A 22552-nucleotide genomic window follows, 5' to 3' on the forward strand; every position below is an offset into this window, starting at 1 on the left:
AAAATTTAAACTGGATTATACTACCACGTGCTGGAATCCCAAAGAGGCTGTCTTAATAACCTTTTCAGAGTCTGGATTACATATAACCTGGGGATAGTGAAAATACAATTATATGTTCTTTAATGAGTTACTTCAATTTATCACCTACGTGCTTACTGAAGATGATTAACATCCTTCACTCCTGAGGTTTTTCATAATATAATTTCATTTTCAAAATGGTCTCCCTACTCCACAAAAAAATGTTTTAACCTGATTCAGAGCTGCCACTACAAACTGTAGAAACTGAATTTTCATTTTGACTAATGAAATTTGGAATTATCAGAAACAACACATTACAAAAACTTTTTTTAAGTCAGTATATATTCTACATAATAAAAGAGCATTTGTGTGTGTGTTTACCAGAGTCCGGCAAAGAATTAAGATCTGCACACAACACCAGTGGAATAGTTCCAAATTCTCCCAATACACTGGACTGAAGGCTTCTTGAAGCTTTGTCAATAATGTTCTTCACTTCTGAGAGGAACATCATCGTTTGAACCAACTTCACATCAGAGTATTCAGGGTCCCAATGCATATGAGCATTAGCCACAAGAATAAGTTGTTTTTCTGTTCCAAGATGTGGCTTTCCAGCTATATTAGATAAAAAGAAGACAAACAAAACCTGTCCATCAGCCCATATATTCACACAGGGTCTGAAAGCAAGTAATATCTCAAGAGTCTTGGGAATGAAAAAAAAAACCCTAAAATTTAGTTAACAACTCCCACCTGATGACTGAATCTACCCTACATCAAACCTGAGAAATAGACATCTAGCCTCTGAGTTGAGTACTTCCAACTTAGGGCATTCACTATTTGAACAAACACAGCTCATTCTATTTGGGACAGCTTGATTTTAACACTTCTGTCCACTTATAACTTCTAGTCTTGGTTCAGATGAACTAAAGTGAGTGTCATAATTTTAAACCCACACCCTGTTTCTTAAGATATAGTTAAGACAGTCACTGATATGTTCCATCTTTCATTTTTTCTATCCTTCAAGGTAAACACCCCATTTTCCAACTGTTGCTCAAGGGACAGAAGTTTCAGATCTTGGTATGACAGCCACTCTAAATATACTTTAAACTTGAAATAAGTGGTTCATTTTCAAGACTCAAGAACTTTAAGATAATGACTATAAGTCGGTCAGGAAGAGAAGTCAGCATATAGAATATTCTTGTTGCCAAGAAGTTATAGAAGTGTATGAAGCTCCTCTCTCTGAGCAGTTATTTTAATGAATATTCACTTTGACATTTCTTTTATGTGAAAAATTCTTGGTCTTCCCAAGAAACCTGTTTTTTCCCTTTGGCTTTATGCCCTTTAAGATTTGAAATAACTTTTCTGGGCAATGCTTTCCCATCTTAAGCTTTGTGGTACAGAAAAAAAGGGTATTTTAGAAAAGATTTAAATTCTGAGTTTCTTCAGGTGTTAGATAAGACTATTAAAACATAACAAACTTTCTGTTTTCTATTAAATTTTAGAGATCAATTTTATAGGAAGTGAAAAGGTCACTCACATGATATTTCAATCAATTCCTTTCGAAGTTCTAGCAGTACAGCAACTCCAATGTTATCTTTTGTCATGACTCTGTTCAGCATAGCTTCAGACCCTTCTGAATTTGCCATCGCTAGCTGATTAAATTCAACAGTGTGTTTCTGAACCAAAGTAAATCTAAAACAAAAACAAAAACACGCACAAGTATAAAATTGGGAATACCAAGACATTAATTAGCTTTGTGGAAAATGGACTTTTCCCAAATTTCCTTAAAGGATATCAAGTCATGTAAATCACATTATGGAAAATCCTCCACACTTAATGACAAGCTTCCCATGTCCATTTAAGTTGTTCTCAGTCTGTTACAGACACAAATAACATCTTGAAAAACATTCATAGCTTAGGATAATACAGTCCTCTTCTGTTGAAGTTTCATGTTGGACTATTTCATCTTGTAATTATAAAACAATCATCTTCCAAAGTATGGACTTAAGAATCCCTACCATTCCAGATGGAATGCAATTACAAGGTGTTTCAATTAACAACTGAAGTTAAACCCTGGCAAACACCTGAAGAAACAGCAGCACTTTGAAAATGTCTTCTAAAACATTTTTGATGAATCAATACAAACCTCTAAGTCAACAGTATTTTTTCTTGAGTAATAATATAATGCCTCATTCTCTTATTTGCCAACTAATTTCTGTCCCCTTGGCCCCAGCCCTGCAAATACAGAGAAAAATTTCTTTTTAAAATATAAGATGACTTACTTTTCTGTCTTGAAGAATATTGCACAGCCATCAACATGTTTTCTTTCTTGTTCTGACATTGTCCTAGCTCTAGATTTAGGACTAAAAAATCCACTATAGCCACGGTCTTTCAGTTCTACCAGAAAAAAACTGTAATACTGTTCTGTTTCAACCTCCTGAAAAATTGTAAACAGCAAAGTTATTTCATAAGACAAAAATTATTTCTAGGCATAAACTTTATATGCAGTTTAAGAGCTTAAATAATTTCAAAAGACTGATCAGCAGAATAAAGAATGTAGTACCTTGTCAATGTAATTTATCTGAAACTAATCAGAACACCTCTTTATCCTTTTAGAGGTACCAGTTGACAAGGTCAATTCTTTGTTGTTTAGCAGTAAAGACATATACTTTAATGCATGCATATTTCCTTGTATTTTAGAATTAGCGTAGAACAAAAATCAGAGAGGTAGAAGGACCTCCACAGATCATAATTTCAGGCCACAAGAAGAAAGTGACTTGCCTAAGGTTATGTTATTATGAGAGTTGGACTGAGAATACAGTTATTGTGCACCAGGTTCTATGCTCTTTCTGCTTTGCCCTTCAATTGCCACTGGTAGTAAAGCAAAATTATACCTAGACAACGCCATAATTTCAGTAACATTGTCATCCAATTCAAAAATAGTGTGTGGTGGCAACAGGGAGGGGAAGGTGAATATTTTAACTGTCAGAGCAAACGCTTAAAACCCAGCTTAACCCGTTTGCTTAATCTGGCAGCACAGTGCTACAAAACCAAGCAGGTAGTGAATACTCTCAGAATTCTCTAAATACAGAAAAAGTCAGTATTTTAAGAACTGCTAAAGCTCTGACTTCAAATGTGTCAGTGTAATGCATTCCTAATTGCTCTTTGCTTTATCAATGTTGTGGTATTTGTGCAATTTAAACTCTTCTAATGACTTACCTGAAGACTTATAATATCAGCATTACAACTCAAGATTTCTTGAATAATGGCCTTTTTCCTGTAGTCCCAATTTAGTGCCCATGATGGACAGTAGCCATATAACTGCCGGGTCGCATATTTATCACAAAGAACATTATAGCACATGACAGAAAACAAGGCTGTAGGAAAAATAACTTTACTTATTCACACACGTGGCAGGAAAAAAAAAACATAATTAATTTCAATAGTTTTCACTTCAATGCTAAGTTTGACTTTATTCAATATATATATTCATTGTGAAGCTACTATATGCCAGACACGGCATAAATTAAGTCAGATAATGAAGGATAGATATGCAAACAAATTATAATGTCAATAATAATGTATTTCCTGCTACAGAGGTACACACAGAAAGTTCCGAAGCTAAAAGACTAAGACCTTGAGCCCTTCACTCTCTAAGACTAGGCTCCTCATGTCTGTGCTCCCTCCATCACTTCATCAATTGTTAATGTGGGATGTGGAAATTTGACAGTTTTCTTAATGGGCTTCTTCATAAAATTTCTACTTTTCTTCTACAGAACTACTATTAATTCACATGAAAGAAAAGGGATATTATAGACCAAAACCTGTTGCATACATCATAGAAGTATTCAAACTATTTTTGTACAATTTTAAAAGATTAGAGGATATTAGTTTCATTTCTCTTTTGAGTAGGTGTTTTGGCGATCTTAAAATCTTATCAAATGTAACGAATACAGCAGAGTTTGGAAACTTACAATATAGAAAGATTTTGGTGAATTTAGTATAACTGAATTTGATGAACACTTTATAGCAGGATTTTTCAACGGCAGCACCACTGACATTGTGGGTGGATAAATTCTTTGCTGTTGGGCTCTGCTTTGCACTATAGCATCTCTGATTTCTAGCCGCAAGATGCCAGGAGCACTTCCACCAGTTGGCGACAATCAAAAAATATCTCCAGTAATTCCCGTTGTGGCTCAGCAGGTTAGGAATCTGACATAATGTCCATGAGGATGCAGGATCAATTCCTGGCCTTGCTCAGTGGGTTAAAGATCCAGAGTTGCCACAAGCTGCAGCATAGGTTGCAGATGCGGCTTGGATCTGGTGTGGCTGATGGCTGTGGTGTAGGTTAGCAGCTGCAGCTCTTATTTGACCCCTGGCAACTTCCATATGTAGCAGGTGGGGCTGTAAAAAATAAAAAATTAAAAAGAAAAAATGATCTCGAGACATTGTCAAATGTCCTCTAGGGGATAAAATCGGCTCTTGTTGAGAAGTATGCTCTATACCATACTTTCCATAGTATCGCATAGAGGCCAGGTAAACAAGTCTTTATTATTATTCCCCAAACCAAACCAACCTTAAACATTCTACTGTAACACTGCCCATAATCTAAAGCATGCCAACGATACTGTTAGATTTATAAAGACCAAGTAAAAATAAGATTTAAAAAAATTAGGCTACCAACCCGTTGGCCGAGTTCTGTCTGGTTCTTGTAACATAATCCAAGATCTTGGAGGTGGTTGTTCTGTTGAAACTAGTTGAATATAAAACACAAAATTAAACAGTATTCTTATATGTCTTTCTAAAAAAAAGGTTTAATCAAATGACCACTTACTTCTTTTTGCAGTACCTGCCAAATTATCAAGCAAATAGTTCAGTAGCCTTCTTGTTCCATCTGGTTCCAGATAGAGGTTCAAAATATCCTGGGTAAGTGGATTTCCTGGAAATATTTTTAAATAGGTAAAATGAAACCAAGACAAGTACTAAAATATTTAATAATTGAAAAATATACAAAATCACTAGATCATCTTATAATAGTGAATATTAACTACATATATATTAACATATCAAACTAGAGAAAATATTATTTTTTTCAGTTTTTGGCATGAAGAGTAAAAATCATTCATGTTCTATACAGGTAGTCAAAAAATGATTATTAACGGACTGATGTTAATCTAGAAGATATGCAACAGTGCTCTGCATCTGACCCTGCCTCATCAACACTTTCATAAGTGAAACTAGATTGGGGAAGGGGGGGAAGAAGAACTAGGCAAAGAAAGCTGGCAGACAATATAATGAATCAAAATTTAAGAATGAAACAAAAATAACAAGACCACATCCTAACAAAAAATGCAGTCCAGCACTTAGATTTTTAAAAATTCCAATGAATAAAATTAATAAGACAGGACAGACCTTAAGATAAGCCACTAAAAGGGGAGAAAACCACAGGACAGTGATCTATCTGTAAATTCAATCACTGTTTCATAAGTGCCAAAAACGAAAGAAAATGAAATGAATTACATGTATCTGTCATTCTAAGATCCTCTCAGGATTTCTTACATACAAGAAATAACTGTATAGTACACAGTTTTGAAAGCAAAATTCCTATCAATGCCTCACTTTAAGAAACACTAGGGAGCTCTGGACGTGGCTCAGTGGAAATGAATCTGACTAGTATCTATGAGGACACAGGTTCAATCCCTGGCCTCACTCAGTGGGTTAAGGATATGGTGTTGCCATGAGCTGTGATATAGGTTGCAGACACAGCTGGGATCTGGTGTAGTTGTGGCTGTGCTGTAGGCCAGCAGCTACAGCTCTGATTTGGCTCCTAGCCTGGGAACCTCCATGTGCAGTGGATGTGGCCATAAAAAGACAACACACACACAAAAAGGCTGTGGAGTTCCTGCTGCGGCACAGTAAGTTAAGGATCTGGCGTTGCGCAGCTGTGCTGTAGGTTGCATCTGTGGCTTGAATTCAATTACTGGCTCAAGAACTTCCATATACTGGGAGTGTGGGAAAGAGAGAGAGAAAGAAAGGAAAGAAGACAGACTAATAAATTCTAAAGATTGAAGATAGTCAAAATGATGAAACACCTTAGCCATTCCAAATTAAAAAAAAAAGGTAGGCTATATAAGAATGATCTCAGCACAGAGAAAAAAGTGTTTTTATTTTCCTTTTGTGAAAGAGCGAACTCAAAGGCTCAAAAGGTAGAATGAGGACTAAAGGATAGGATATAAGAGGAAAGCCAGCTCAGAAGAGAAGTGGTTGGTAAACATCGGAACGATTTAAGATGAAATGTTCCAACCTGTGAGGTAGTAGAGTATCCTTCATTAAAAGCTGAACTCATGGATAGGAAGAATAGCTAAGTTAGTTGACCCTTAAGGTCTTTAGGATTTAAAAACTGTAACGGTAAAAACATGCTCCTATAAGTAAGTGTAAAGTATGTATTTGCAGGAAGACAAGTTACAATAGTATCATTTCCCCATATGTGTACAGTTCTTTACAACTACCAGAGCCCTGTAATTTTCATTTAGTCACAATCTAATGAGACAGGTAGTTTTATAACCTGAAAGTTACCTCTCCCTATGTTAAGGTTATCTTGAGAAAATGAAGTCTACTAAAAACTCCTCAGTACCAGGTTAGCATCCCATTCTAAAGGCCTACACTAATGCTATCTTTTCACTACTTTTCTAGTGTAAAACATATTTAGAGGCAACCACTATTTCCAACTATATTACCTTCCCTTCTAAGATCTTTCTATAAGGTTAAAAACCATCTCAAACATTTATTTTTTTCATTATAGTTGATTTACAATGTTCCATCAATTTCTGCTGCACAGCAAAGTGACCCAGTTATACACATATGTATATATCTAACCCCCCCTCCTTTTGGCTTTTTAGGGTTGCACCCTCAGCATATGGAAGTTCCCAGGCTAGGGGTCAAATGAGAGTTACAGCTGCTGGCTTACACCACAGCCATAGCAATGCAGGATCTGAGCCAGAGCTGCAACCTATACCACAGCTCACAGCAATGCCAGATCCCAGACCCACTGAGTGAGGCCAGGGACTGAGCCTGCATCCTCATGGAAACTAGTCAGATTTGTTTCTGCTGAGCCACAACAGGAACTCCCAAATACACACATTCTTTTTCTCACATTATCCTCCATCATGTTCCATCACAGGTGATTGGATATAGTTCCCTGTGCTTTATAGCAGGATTTCATTGCTCATCCAAACATTTATTTTTGACTCTCTAATAAATGCATGAAGCCAAATGGTATATTTCCTCCAATGCCTCCTTAGTTTTTGGAATTCCTTTAAATTTAAAATTAATCTGCTCTTCATTGCTTGAAAAAGTAATATACATAGGATAAAGGTAAAAAGTACAACACAATGCTGGAATTAAAACATGATATTGAGTGCTGAGAACTAAGGAACAAAAGTGAATGAGAGAAGTCACTTTTGGAATGATGAAATAAACATACTTTTCCCTATTGGTCCTGTTAAATACAACTAAAATATCTATAATCAAGTGTAAACAAATATAAGACTCTGAAATGTGGTAAGAAGGCAGAATGGCCAAAGACCTTAGGACCTGAGAAACAACAGTGGTGAATTCCTTGGGTTTATTATTTGCCTTATATTTCCCAGACATGGAGATAAAGAAGCCAGCAACAAGGAAACACCAATGAGTACAGGAAAAAAAAAAAAAAAAAAGAAAAAAAAAATCAAACAAAAGCCAAGACATGGAAAGGGCAGCCTAACAAAACAAAACCTTTAGATAGTTACAGCTCTACTCTACCTAAACACTAAAGAAACACACATGGTGGCTTCTCTAGTTATGCCAGCAAGGACCAATCAATCAGGGAGCTTAGACTTTCACTCTTATAAGGAAGTAAGGAGGTGCCCCAACAAACCTAGCAGGGTAGTGTCAGAGAAGGCCAGCTAGGGAGCTGGTTCATTTATCCCTTCCAGGCAGTAACAAAGCTCCTCCTCCTCCACTCTGTGGTATCAGAAGAGATCACGAAGGGAAGCCTGGATTTCCACCTCAACCCACAGTAATGAGGTGCTCCTTCATCTCCCTTCTGGGGATGATGTCAGAGGAGGCTGAGGAGAGTCAATACTTCTATCATCTCCCAGTAGTAATGAGGTCACTCCAATGCAGTGATTATGGAGACAACACAGGGAGCAAAAACTGCCACCTACACCCAGCTGACTCTCAGGTGTCAACAAAGGCTAAGTGGAATCTCAACTCCTACTTCGCCCCAGACAGTAAGGAGATGGTGCTCTCTATTTTTCCTGCCATAGTAGTGTTAGAGAAAACCAGAAAAGGTAATAAGATCTGGAGTCTTATAGGCTATGTACAGTTTCAGGTGAAAATCACTGATCATATCAAGAACCATGAAGATTTCAAACTGAAAGAAAAAGATAACAGACTCCAACACTGAGATGATAGAAACATTAGAATAATCTGATCAAAACAGAGAAGGTAAAATAAAACTGCATCAATGAGAAATTACAAACATGCCTGAAGTAAGTGGAAAAAAACCAGGAAGACTCAGCAAAGAAAAAGTCTTGGTAGACAAATAAAACAGAAAAACCCAAATGGAAATACTAAAGCTGAAAAAATAGAATAAATGAAATAAAAAACTTGATAGGGAATTCCCATCATGGCACAGCAGAAACAAATCTGACTAGGAACCATGAGGTTGCGGGTTCGATCCCTGGCCTCACTCCGTGGGTTAAGGATCTAGGGTTGCCATGAGTTGTGGTGTAGGTCGCAGAAGCAGTTCGGATCTGGCATTGCTGTGGCTCTGGTGTAGGCTGGCAGCTACAGCTCCGATTAGACCCCTAGCCTGGGAACCTCCATATGCCATGGGTGTGGCCCTAAAAGGACAAAAAGATTAAAACAAAAACAAACTCCAAACAAACAAACAAACACAACAAAATTTGATGGGTTCAAATAGCAGAATAGAAGGTCAGAGGAAAGAATCAGTGAATTGGAAGACAGAATAATAGGAATCACCCAATGTGAATAACAGAAAGGAAACAGATTTAAATAAAATGAACAGAAACACAAGGACCTGTGGAACCACAATACAAATTTTAACATTCTTGTCCTCAGAGTTATGGAAGCAGAGGACAAAGAAAACAGGACTGAAAAAGTACTAAAGAAATGAAGTAACAGCTGAACACTCCTTCAATTTGGCAAGAAATCTAAACCTAAAAGTTCAAGAAGCTGACAAAACCCAAACAGGACAAATCTAAAGGAATCTACACCAGGCAATATATTAATTAAATTCCTAAAAATAAAGACAAACAGTTCTGGAAGGTAACCAGAGAAAAACCACCTTATTCATAGGGGAATAACAATTTAAAAAATTTTTATCTACTTGATTTACAATGTTATGGCAATTTCTGCTGTACTGCAAAGTTACCTAGTCATATACAATATACATTCTTTTTCTCTTATTATCTCCCATCATGTTTTATCACAAGTGACTGGATATTGTTCCCTGTGCTATACAATAGGACATCATCCCTTATGCATTCTAAATATAATAGTTTGTATCTACTAACTCCAAACTCCTAGTCCATCCCTCTCACTTGGCAACCACAACTCTATTCTCTATGTCTGTGATTCTGCTTCTCTTCTGAAGATAGGTTCATTTTCTCCATATTTTAGATTTCACATATAAGTGACAGCATAGGGTGTTGTCTTTTTCTGACTTACTTCACTTAGTATGAGAATCTCTAGTTGCATCCAAGTTGGTGCAAATGGCATTATTTTGCTTCTTTTAATGGCTGAGTAGTATTCCACTGTGTATCTGCAACACATTTCTTTCTTCTTCTTTTTTTTTTTTTTTTGCCTTTTCTAGGGCCACACCCACAGCATATGGAGGTTCCCAGGATAGGGGTCTAATCGGAGCTGTAGCTGCCAGCCTACACCAGAGCCAAAGCAACATGGGATCCGAGCCGCGTCTGTGACCTACACCACAGCTCACGGCAACGCCAGATCCTTAACCCACTGAGCAAGGCCAGAGATCAAACCCGCAACCTCATGGTTCCTAGTCGGATTCATTAACCACTGAGCCACAACGGGAACTCCTCTATTTCTTTTAAACAAAAATGTGGTCACACCACAGCTAAACTAAGTTCTCACGCCAGGGATCAAACCAGAGCCACTGCAGAGACAATGCTGAGTAGTTATGATGTGAGCCACAGGGGAAGTCCTGTACCATGTCTTCTTAATCCATTCATCTGTCAGTGGACATTCAGGTTGTTTCCATGTCTTGGATATTGTGAATACTGAGTGCTACAATGGACATAGGTATGCCTGTATCTTTCTGAATGAAAGTTTTGTCCAGATATATGCCCAGGAGTGGGACTGCTAGATCATATGGTAGTTCTATACTTAGTTTTCTAAGGAACTCCATATTGTTTCCCACAGTGATTGTACCAATTTACATCCCCACCAACAGTGTAGGAGGGTTCCCTTTCCTTCACGTCCTCTCTAGCATTTGTTATCTGTAGACTTATTAATGACAGCCGTTCTGGCCAATGTAAGGTGGTACCTCATGATAGTTTTGATTTGCATTTCCCTAATAATTAGTGATGTTGAGCATTTTTTCATGTGCCTCTTGGAAATCTGTATGTCTTCTTTGGAGAAATGTCTATTTAGGAAGTCTGCTCATTTTTCGATTGGGTTGTTTGTATATGCTGGAGGTTAAGCTCTTGTTGGTTGCATCGTTTGCAACAATTTTCTCCTATTCTGTAGGTTGTCTTTTTATTTTATGGTTTCCTTTGCTGTGCCAAAGCTTGTAAGTTTGATGAGGTCACACTGGTTTATTTATTTTTTTCTATTTCTATTGCCTTGGGAGACTAACCTAAGAAAACATTTGTATGGTTGGTGTCAGAAAAAGTTCTGCATATCTTTTCTTTCAGGAGTTCTATGTTGTCTTGTATTATGTAAGTCTTTAAGCCATTTTGAATTATTTTTTCCACATGGTGTAAGGATGTGTTCTAGTTTCGTTGATTTACACGCAGCTGTTCAGTTTTCCCAGCATGACTTTCTGAAGAGACTGTCTTTTTCCCATTTTATATTCTTGCCTCCACTGTCAAAGATTAACTGACAGTAGATATCTGGACTTACTTATAGGCTTTCTATTCTGTTCCATTGGTCCATATGTCTTGGTTTTTTTTTTTAGGTCCACACCTGCAGCATATTATTGAAGTTCCCAAGTAGGGGTCAAATTGGAACTGCATCTGCCAGCCTACACCACAGCTCATGGCAATGTCAGATCCTTAACCCACTGAGTAAGGCCAGGGATCAAACTTGTATCCTCATGGGTAACAGATTTGGAAACTGCTGAGGCACAATGGGAACTCCCATATGTCTGTTTTTGTACAAGTACCACATTGTCTTGATTACTGTAGCTTTGCAATATTGTCTGAGATCTGGGAGAGTTATGCCTCCTGTTTTTTTTCCCCCTCAGGATTGCTTTGGCAATTCTTTTTTTTTTTTTTTTTTGTCTTTTGTCTTTTTTGTTGTTGTTGTTGTTGTTGTTGCTGTTTCTTGGGCCGCTCCCGCGGCATATGGAGGTTCCCAGGCTAGGGGTCAAATCGGAGCTGCAGCCGCCAGCCTACGCCAGAGCCACGGCAACGCAGGATCCGAGCCGCGTCTGCAACCTACACCACAGCTCACGGCAACGCCGGATCGTTAACCCACTGAGCAAGGGCAGGGACCGAACCCGCAACCTCATGGTTCCTAGTCGGATTCGTTAACCACTGCGCCACGACGGGAACTCCGCTTTGGCAATTCTTATGTTTCCATATGCATTTCTGGATTTTTCTAGTTCTGTCAAAAATGTCCTGGGTAGTTTGATAGGGATGGCATTAAACCTTTAGATTGCTCAGGGTAGTATGGCCACTGTAACAATATTATTTCTTCCAATCCAGGAGCATGGGTTATCTTTCCATTTCTTTGAATCCTCTTTAATTTCCTTGATTAAGGTTTTATAGTTCTCAGCATGTTAAGTCTTTTGCCTCCTTAGGTTTATTTCTAAGTATTTAATTTTTGGGGGTGAAATCTTAAAAAGTATTTTTTCTATATTCCTTTTCTAATATTTCATTGTTAGTATACAAAAATGCAACTGATTTCGGAATGTTAACCTTATATCCTGCTACTTTGCTGAATTTGTTGATCAGTTCGAGTAGTTTTTGTGTGCATTCCTTAGGGTTTTCCATATACAGTATCATGTTATCGGCACAGAGTGACAATTTTACCTGTTCTCTTCCAATTTGGATACTTTATTTCTTCTGTTTGTCTGACTGCTTTGGCAACGACTTCCAACACTATGTTGAATAAAGTGGTGAGAGTGGGCATCCTTATCTTGTTCCAGATTTTAGTGGGAAGGCTTTCAGTTTTTCTCCATTGAGTATTATATTGGCTGTAGTTTGTCATAAATAAACAGCTTTCATTATGTTAAGACACGTTCCCTCTATGCCCACTTTAGTAAGAGTTTTATCATGAATGGATACTGGATTTTGTCAAATGCTTTTTCTGCATCTATTGAGATAATCATTTTTTTACTTTTGCTAATGTGGTGTATAGTATTGATTCGCATATTTTGAACCGTCCTTGTGATGAATCCCATTTGGTGTATATTCTTTTTTATGTGTTGTTGGATTCAGTTGGCTAAAATTGGGTTGATAACTTTTGTGTCTATTTTCACAAAAAATATTGGTGTATTATTTTCTCTTTTGGTAGTATCTTTATTTGGTTTTGGTATTAGGGTGATGGTGGCTTTCATAGAAAGTGTTCCTTCTTTAATCATTTGGAAAAGTTTAAGGAGGACAGGTGTAAGTTCTTTGTTGTATGTCTGGTAGAATTACCCTGTGAAGCCATCTGGTCCTGGACTTTTGTTCATAGGGATTGTTTATTACATATTCAGTTTCATTCTAGTGATCAGTCTGTTCAAATGATCTCCATTTCTTCTTGCTTCAGTTCTGGTGGCCTCTAAAAAAGTTTTCCATTTCTTGTAGGTTGTCAAATTTGTTGGCATATAATTGTTGATAGTATTCTCTTACGGTTTTTGAATTTCTGCAATATCTGTTGAGATTTCTTTTTCATTTATTTTGTTTATTTGGGTTCTTTCTCTCTTCTTGGTGAATCTGGCCAGAGGGTTTGTCAATTTTGTTTACCCTTTCAAAGAACTAGCTCTTGGTTTTATTGATTTTTTCCATTATTTTTAAGTCTATATTTTATTGATTTCCTCTCTGATATTTATGATTTCCTTCCTTCTGCTGACTTTAGGTTTTGTTTGTTCTCTTATTTTCTAATTCTTTTAGGTGGTATGTTAATTTTTTATGAGATTTTTCTTCTTTTTTGAGGAATGCTTGCATTGCTATGAACTTCCCTCTAAGAACTACTTTTGTGGCATCCCATAGATTTTGAATAGTTGTATTTTCATTGTTGTTTGTCTCAAAGTATTTAATTTCCTTTTTGATTTCCTCATTGACCCACTATTTTTTTAGTAGCATGTTGTTTAGCCTCTTTTTTTTTTTTTTTTCCTCATTTCTTTTTCTGTGGTTGATTTCTAGTTTCATGCCATTGTGGGCAGAGAAGATGCTTAAAATAACTTCTACACTTTTAAATTTGCTGTAATTTTTGTGCCCTAGTATGTGGTCAATCCTAGAGTGCACTTGAAAAAAATGTATGTTCTCCTTTTTTAGATGTAATGTCATGAAAATATCAATTAAATCTAACTGTTCTATTGTGTTATTTAGGATCTCTGATTCCTTATTGATTTTCTGTCTAGAGGATCTGTCCATTGTTGTAAGTGGGGTGTTAGAGTCTCCTATTATTATTGTATTCCCATCAATCTCCCCTTTTGTGTCTGTTAGTATTTGCTAAATGTATTTGGGTGCTCTTATATTATATATTGACAAGTGTAATACCCTCTTCTTGAATTGATCCCTTTATCATTAATGGTGTCCTTATCTTTCTTGATGACCTTTGTTTTAGAGTCTTACTTTGTATTGCAACTCCTGCTTTCCTGTCATTTCTATTAACATGAAATACCTTTTTCCATCCCCTCACTTTCAATTTGTATGTGTCCTTTGCCCTAAGGTGAATTTCTTGTAGGCAGCATATTGCAGGCTCTTGTTTTTCTATCCAGTCTGCTGTGCTGTCTTTTGATTGGAGCATTCAGTTCACTGACAATTGAGGTAATTATTGATAAATATGTATTTACTGCTCTTTTAAACCTTGTTTTCCAGTTGATTTTATGTTTTTCCTTTGTTTCTTTTTTCGTTGGATAGTTTTCTTTTCTTTATGCTTGTGTCCTCTTTTTTAGTTTTTTGAGAGTGTATTATTTGGTTTTGATTTGTGGTTGCCCTCTTTTTCAAGTATGGTAACCCCTTCCTACACCTGCTACTTTTAGCCTGATAATCACATAGGCTCAAACACATTCTTTAAAAAAAAAAAAAAACAAAAAACAAAAGTCAGTATTTTCTTACTTTCCTTCCGCACATTTTATGATTTTGATGTCCTTTTTTAGAACTTCGTGTTTATCCTTTTGCTGTTCCTGTGTTTATCATTGCTCTTACAGGTTCTTTTTTTTCCCCTTTTAGACTTGTATATTGGCTTACTTAGGTAACTGCTTTCCAACTATGATCTCCTCCATCCTGTATCTCTTTATTTCTTTCTTATTTAGTGGAGACTTTTCAATGCTTCTTTTAGAATGGGTTTAGTATAGCTGTATTTTTTGTTTGTTGGAGAAATTCTTTATTTTTCCTTCTATTTTACATGATATCATTGCTGGGTAGTTATTCCTGGTTGCAAATTTTTCTATTTTAGAACTTGCCACTCTCTTCTGGCTTGTGGTGTTTCTGTAGAGAAATCAGAGGGTAGCCTGATGTGGATTCCCTTATAATTAACTCTTTGCTTTTCTCTTCCTGCCTTTAGAATCCTCTCCTAATCTTCTGCTGTTGCCATTTTCGCTGTAATCTGTCTTGGTGTAGGTTGTTTGGCCTCAGCTTGTTTGGGGCCCTCTTTGCTTCCTGTATCTTGATATGTTTCCTTTAGATTTGGAAGTTTTCAGCCATTATTTCTTCAACTATATTTTCAATGTTCTTTTTCTTCTTCTGGAATCCCTAGTATGCATTTATATTACCCCACAGACCTCTTATATTGCTTTCATGTTTTTTTCATTTGGTGTCCGCTGTCCTGATTGGGTGGGTGAGTTCCATCATTCTATCTTCTAAGTAACCTATATGTTCCTCTGCATTATTCATTCTGCAGTTCAATGCTTTTAACTCAGCTTGCATCTCTGCAAATGAATTTTCTAATTTTTCTTGGTGCCTCTTTATAGTTTCTGGTTCCTTTTTAAAGTAATCTGCATTACTATTCATATCTGCGTATAATTTCTTCAGTATTTTTATTAACTTTTTGAATTCAGTGTCTGTCAGACTGAAGAGGTCTATTTCACTATTTGCTCCTTCAGGGGAATCATTCTGTTCATTTAACTGGGAATGGTTTCTGAGCTTCTTCAATTTGCTCATATTTTTCTTATTCTGTGAGTTTAGGGAAAACAACTGTCTACAGTAGTCTTGGAGTGCTACTTATACGTGATAGCCCTCCTGGGTAGCTTGTGAGGGCTTATTCTTTTTTTGTCATGATGGTTGTTTTTGGTTTGGATGCTTACTGTCTCTGTCCTTAGTGTGTGCAGCCGATTTTCCCCTGGATAAGGGGTGTGCTGCTGTACAGCTTGTGCATGCTTCCAAGGAGATGGAGGCAACAGGCAGGGCCTGTAGCCAGTGCCTGGTTGCTGGGCTCTTGACAGTGGTGAGGACCTGTGGGGAGGTGGGGGCACAGGCTGTTCCTTGCTGTGACCCTCAGGGAGGTGGAGGTGGTGCCAAGAGCCTTTTGAAGTGGCAATGGCATGCTGTGTTGTGTTCCCAGGGGAGCAAGGGCAACAGATGGCATTCAGTTGCAATGCCCTTCTTGCAGTGACCCCCTGAGGTGACTGGGGCCACAGGTGGTGCCTGTTATTTGGACCTGTAGCTGTGGCAGGCTGTGCCCACCTATGGAGTCTGAGATGACTATGGTAGTCTGCATTTGCTACCTGTAGCCTGCACATATGCAGAGAAAGATGTTCCTATGGCAATCCTGCCCCTCCTCCTCTTGCCCTCTCCAACAATGGTGCCTTGTTTTTCCTGCAGGCCCAAGCCTGCTCTCATGCTCCATTGGCTACAGTCTGCCAGCCTGTGGTGACCATTCCCTACCCCCACTCTGGTTGTCTCCACACAGCCAACCCTAGTCCTCTCCCAGGAACTGACCTCTAAGATGCAAGTCTCAGCACCTAGCCCCCACCCAAGTTTGCCTGCTGCACTCTTCTCGAGGCTTTGAGGTTCCCTCTCCTTCCTGGCTGATCTCCCATCAGTTAGGTGGCTCCCCAGGGTGCAGATTCCTTTCTTCTTTCACAGCTACCTCTCAGGAATGCTGGCTCTTTCCCAATTCTTTTTATTTTCTCTTCTCTCTCGGTTTTTTCCTTTTGCCTTTTTTCCTCCTCCTTTTGAGGAGGTTTCTTGCCCTTTTTGGAGTTTTAAGGTCTTTTGCCAGCATTCAGTAGATGTTCTGTGTGAATCATTCTACGTGTAGATTTTTTTTTTTTTTTGATGTGTTTGTGGGAGAAGGTGAGCGTCATGTCTTACTCCTCTGCCATCTTGATCCCATTCCCAGATAAAAACAATTTGAATAACCATGAATATCCCATCACAAACTACGGTGGCCAGAAGGAAGTGGCACAGTATTTTTCAAGTGCTGAAAGAAAAGAACCGTCAACCCAGAATCCTATATCCAATGAAAATATCCTTTGGGAATAAAGGAGAAATAGACATTTTTATATCACAGAAAACTAAGAGAATCTGTTGCCAGCAGATTTCCCTTAAAAGAACCATTAATGGGAGTTCCCGTCGTGGCGCAGTGGTTAACGAATCCGACTAGGAACCATGAGGTTGCGGGTTCGGTTCTTGCTCTTGCTCAGTGGGTTAACGATCCGGCATTTGCCGTGAGCTGTGGTGTAGGTTGCAGACGCGGCTCGGATCCCGTGTTGCTGTGGCTCTGGCGTAGGCCAGTGGCTACAGCTCCGATTCAACCCCTAGCCTGGGAACCTCCATATGCCGCGGGAGCGGCCCAAAGAAATAGCAAAAAGACCAAAAACAAACAAACAAACAAACAAACAAACAAACAAACAAACAAAGAAACCATTAATGAAAGTTCTCTTAATAGAAAGGAAAACAGAAGGAATCCTGGAATATTACGAAGGAAGAAAAAAGATTAGTTTAATAAAAGAGGGGGCAAATAATAAAAGAGAGACCTCCCTTCACTTAAAGTTTTCTAAATCATATTTGGTAGTTAAACAGGAGAAAATAAAGTCATAGAGTCATGGTTTCTACACTTCACTCAAACTGGTCAAGTAATACACTAAAGAATGTGATTAAGTTATGCTTACATACCAAAAAACCTAGAGCATCCACTAAAAAAGATATGCAAATAGATAATTCAAACACAGTACAGATAGGAGTTCCTGTTGTGGCACAGTGGTTAACGAATCTGACCAGGAACCATGAGGTTGTGGGTTTGATCCCTAGCCTTGCTCATTGGGTTAAGGATCCGGCATTGCTGTGAGCTGTGGTGTAGGTTGCAGACGCAGCTCAGATCCCGAGTTGCTATGGCTCTGGAGTAGGCCGGCAGCTACAGCTCCAATTCAACCCTAGCCTGGGAACCTCCATATGCCACGGAAACGGCCCTAGAAAAGGCAGAAAGACCAAACAAAACAAAACAAAACAAAAAAACAGATAAATAAAAATCAAAAATCAAATGGCAGATGTAAGCCCTAATGAATCAATAATTACACTGAGTGCAAACACTTGGAAAATTGTAATGATCCATGAGTCAAAGAGGAAGTCTCAAGGGAAAATTTAAAATGCACTGAGCTAGTGAAAATAAAACCACAACACAAATATTTATTGCTGGACAAAGCTAAAGCAGGGCCAAGAGGGAGATTTATAGTACTAAATGTATACATTAGAAGAAAAAAGTCTTAATTGAATAACCTAAGCCCATATCCTAATAACTTAAGAGAAAAAGAGGTAAATTAATTCAAAGCAAAAGATAACAATACTAAAGAACAGAAATTAATAAAATTGACAACAGAAAAATAAATGGAAAAAACTTTAAAAGCTGTTTATTTGAAAAGATCAAGAAAACTGACAAACCCCTACCAAGAAAGAAAAAGAGGGAAGACAGAAACAACCAATATCAATAATGAAAGGGAAGGAGTTCCCGTCGTGGCTCAGTGGTTAACGAATCTGACTAGGAATCATGAGGTTGCAGGTTTGATCCCTGGCCTTGCTCAGTGGGTTAAGGATCCAGCGTTGCCATGAGCTGTGGTGTAGGTGGCAGACACAGCTCGGATCCTGAGTTGCTGTGTCTCTGGCATAGGCCAGAGGCTACAGCTCCAATTAGATCCCTAGCCTGGGAATCTCCATATGCCATGGGGTGGCCCTAAAAGGACAAAAGAAAAAAGCAAAACAAAACAAAACAAAACAAAACAAAACAATGAAAGGGGATAAGAATATCACTACAGACCCTACAGAAATCAGAAGGATAAGGGAATATTATAAACAACTCTACATACATAAATTTAACATACATGAAATGGGCCACTTCCCTGAAAAACACAAACCATCACAATTCACCCAGTAGATAATTTAATGCCACTAAACCTAGCAAAAGATAATAATTTTAAAACTATCAGAAATCTCTAGTCCAGACTGTTATACTGAAAAAATCTACCAAACATTTAAGAAAGAATCAACTCCAATTCTATAGACTCTCTTCCAGAAAACAAAATAAGGGGACACATTCAAATTCATTTCATAAAGCTAATATTAACTTGATATCAAAACCAGGCAAGGTTGAGTATAAAACACACAAAAAAACAAAACAAATAGCTCTTATGAATGTGCAGTCAAAAATCCTTAAGAAAATATTAGCATATAAACATCGGCAATAAATAAAGTACACACCATGATCAAATGGGTTTTATTCCAGGAAAGCAGGCCTGATTCAATATTCAAAAATGAATTACCATGGAGTTCCCGTCGTGGAGCAGTGGTTAACGAATCCGACTAGGAACCATGAGGTTGCGGGTTCGGTCCCTGCCCTTGCTCAGTGGGTTAACGATCCGGCGTTGCCGTGAGCTGTGGTGTAGGTTGCAGACGCCGCTCGGATCCCGCGTTGCTGTGGCTCTGGCGTAGGCCAGTGGCTACAGCTCCGATTCAACCCCTAGCCTGGGAACCTCCATATGCCGTGGGAGCGGCCTAAGAAATAGCAACAACAACAACAAAAGAAAAAAGACCAAAAAAAAAAAAAAAAAAAGAATTACCAGGCTAAAGAAGAAAAATTATCATATCAACTGATAGAGAAGAAATTATTTTATAAAATGAAATGCCCATTCATGATTAAAAACTCTCAGCAAAAAAATTCAAGGAAAATTCCTCATACTGATAACGAATATCTATAAAGTACCTACTAACGCTATACTCAAAGACAGAATAATTTCTAAATTGGGCAAAAAGAGGGATGTCTGCTCTTATAACTCTTTTTTATTTTTTTAAGGGCTGCACCCACAGCATATTGAAGTTCCCAGGCTAGGGGTTGCTGAATCAGAGCTGCAGCTGTTGGCCCCCACACCACAGCCACAGGAATGTCAGATCTGAGCCGCACCTGCGACCTACACCACAGCTCACTGCAATACTGGATCCTTAAGCCACTGAGCAAGGCCAGGGTTCAAACCTGCATCCTCATGAATGCTAGTCAGATTCATTTCTGCTGAGCCAGGACAGGAACTCCCTGCTCTCATAACTCTTATTCAACATACTGGTGTAAGTTCTAGTCAGTGCCATAGGGCAAGAAAAAAGAAAAAAGCATACAATATCGGAAAGAAAGAAAGAAAGAAAATTGTCCTTATTTGCAGGTGAGTGATTTTCTACATAGAAAAAAAAAAATTTTCTAATTACCAAAATACCTACCAAAAAAAAAAAAAAAAAAGAAAAAAGAAAAAGCAACTCCCAGACCTAGAATTAGATTCATTCAACAAACTGAAAGGATACATAATAAAAATATAAAAATCCACTATATTTCTATACACTGGAAATAAATACATAGGACTGTAAAACAAAATATATTATCATTTACAATCACTGAAAACAAACATAAATCTAACAAAACATTTACAAAGTAAAGCTGCAAAACATTTACACCAAAAACTGTACAACACTGATGAAAAAAATCAAAGATGATCTAAATACATGGAGAGAGCACATTCACTGACTGTAAGACTACATAGTAAAGCTGTCAGTTCTCCCCAATTTGGTACTCAAGTTTATCAAAATCCCAGCAGTACTTTTTTTAACTATAGACAAAATGTTTGTGGAAAGGTCAAAGAACTAAAACAGCTAAAACTACTTTGAAGAATACCATAGTAGAGGAACTAGTCTATCCAGAATTATTACCCTATTTCAAGTTCCAAAAACTATATGGTATCAGCAGAGAAATGGACATATAGATTAAAGAAGAGAAAGTCCACACAGATATGCCCAACTGATTTGTAGAAAAGGACAGACATTTCAATAAGTGGTGCTGGAGCAAATGGCCATCTACCTGCAAAAAACAAACTTTAAACTAATCTTCACTTTTAACTCAAAATGGATCAGACCAGATGTAAAACATAAAATCTTTAATACAAAACACTGGTAAAAATTTTTGGGATCTAGAGCTATTTCTCAGGCTTGACCTCAAAAGCAAAATTCATAAAAGGAAAAACTGATAAACTGGATTTCATCAAAATTTAAAACTTCTGCTACATGAAAGACCCTGTGTGATACTGTGATTTATAATAATATATATTTGGTCTTAATAATATATATTCGGTCTGATGTATATTTGTGCCACTGTTCCTGGCACATGACTTCTAAAATATTGAAATTTCCTAAGTGATGAGGGATAAAGATACCTTATTATGTTAATAAGGTGACTTCTGGACTTATCTGAAAGATGGGGCTGGTTGCCAAGAGAACCAACTATGTGACTAGAGGGTTAGAACTTTCAGTCCTACCCTCTTGAGAGGAGAGGCTGGAGGTCAAACCAGTCAATCACCAATGGCCAATGATCTAATCAAATGTAATGAGGCCTACACAAACCCAAAGGATGAGGCTCAGAGAGCCTCTGGGCTAGTGACATGTAGAGATTCAGGGAGAGTAGTATGCCTGGAAGAGGGTATGGAAGCCCTACTTTTCCCCACTCCTATGTGTCTCTTCCATCTGGCTATTCCTGAGTTATATCCTTTCACAATAAACCATGAATCTAGTGAGAAAAGGTGTTTCCTGAGTTCTGTGAGCCATTCTAGCAAATTAATCAAACCCAGGGAGGGGGTCATGGGAATCTCCAATCTGTAATTAGTTGGTTAGAAGCACAAGTACAAATAACAACCTAGGCTTGTGACCAGCATCTGAAGTTGAAAGGAAAGGGGGAGGGGCAGTCTTGTAAGACTGGGCCCTTAACCTAAGGAATCAGATGTTATCTCTGAGTAAGTAGTGTCAGAACTGAGTTGAACCCTATACAGGACATCCAGCTAGTGCCCTAGAATTGCTTATTGGTGTCCAGAAAGACCTCCCCACCCCATAAAGTGGAATTAGGTATGAACCCTTTCATTCTATTTAGTGAAAAGACAAGCTATGTACTGGGAAAAAATATCTGCAAATCACTTATCTGATAAAGACCTAGTATTTAATACATTAAGGACTCTCAAAATTCAACAGTAAAAATGTAAATGACCCAATTACATAGAACACAGGCAAAGACCTAACAGATACTTCACAGACGATGCTATACAGATGACAAATAAGCACATGCAAACATGTTCAGTATCTTTAGCCATCAGGAATATTAAAACCACAACAAGATACGACTATACATATATCAGCAGAAAGACCAAAAGAAAAATAGTGACAACACCAGATACTGATAAGGTTGCAGAGAAACTAGGTCCTTTGTTTACTACTGATGAAAATGCAAAACAGTACAGCCGCTCTGGAAAACAGTCTGGCAGTTTCTTAAAAAAACACCAATAATAAAACAAAACAAAGTTAAAAAAACCCTGAATATTAAACTAACATATGTCCCAGCAACTGCACTCCTGGGTATTTATCCTAGAGAAATGAAGATTTACATTTACATAATAACCTGCACACAGAATGTTCACAGGAGCTTCATCTATAATAGCCAAATACTGGAAACCACCCAGATGTTCTTAAGTGGATGAATGGTTAAACAAACCATGGATACATCCATTTCAGGGAATACTACTCATCAATATAAAGGAGCAAACCTGAGTGACTCTCCAAAAAATTATCCTGAGTGAAAAAAAACGCAATCTCAAAATACTCTATATTTTATTCCTTGAAATAAC

General features: G+C 37.8%; 1 protein-coding gene and 1 long non-coding RNA gene across 22 annotated transcripts in view; both read right to left on the reverse strand.

Annotated features, from left to right (window-relative positions):
- The window catches only part of CNOT6 (CCR4-NOT transcription complex subunit 6), a 153360-nt gene that overhangs the window by 7841 nt on the left and 122967 nt on the right, over positions 1-22552 (reverse strand). For 13 of the 21 annotated variants that reach the window (XM_085013590.1, XM_085013603.1, XM_085013597.1 and 10 more), the window contains 6 exons: positions 4850-4954; positions 4700-4768; positions 3235-3392; positions 2298-2452; positions 1553-1707; positions 400-630 (listed from right to left, as the gene is read on the reverse strand). In XM_085013590.1, the coding sequence (XP_084869716.1) occupies positions 400-630; positions 1553-1707; positions 2298-2452; positions 3235-3392; positions 4700-4768; positions 4850-4954 (873 nt within the window). The remainder of the gene's footprint in view (positions 1-399; positions 631-1552; positions 1708-2297; positions 2453-3234; positions 3393-4699; positions 4769-4849; positions 4955-22552) is intronic. The other 8 variants (XM_085013604.1, XM_085013601.1, XM_085013595.1 and 5 more) reach the window with 1 other exon arrangement.
- LOC146405552 (uncharacterized) lies at positions 16611-20149 on the reverse strand. The gene is made up of 2 exons (XR_014837943.1): positions 19964-20149; positions 16611-19283 (listed from the first exon to the last, which is right to left on the reverse strand). It is a non-coding gene; the product is annotated as an uncharacterized LOC146405552 (long non-coding RNA).

The sequence above is a fragment of the Sus scrofa genome, chromosome 2, assembly GCF_054392235.1.
Source record: "Sus scrofa isolate SSC_HxYL_T2T_F1_AM1 chromosome 2, Sscrofa_HxYL_maternal_Yorkshire_Landrace_v2.0, whole genome shotgun sequence".
Classification (NCBI taxonomy): Eukaryota; Metazoa; Chordata; class Mammalia; order Artiodactyla; family Suidae; genus Sus; species Sus scrofa.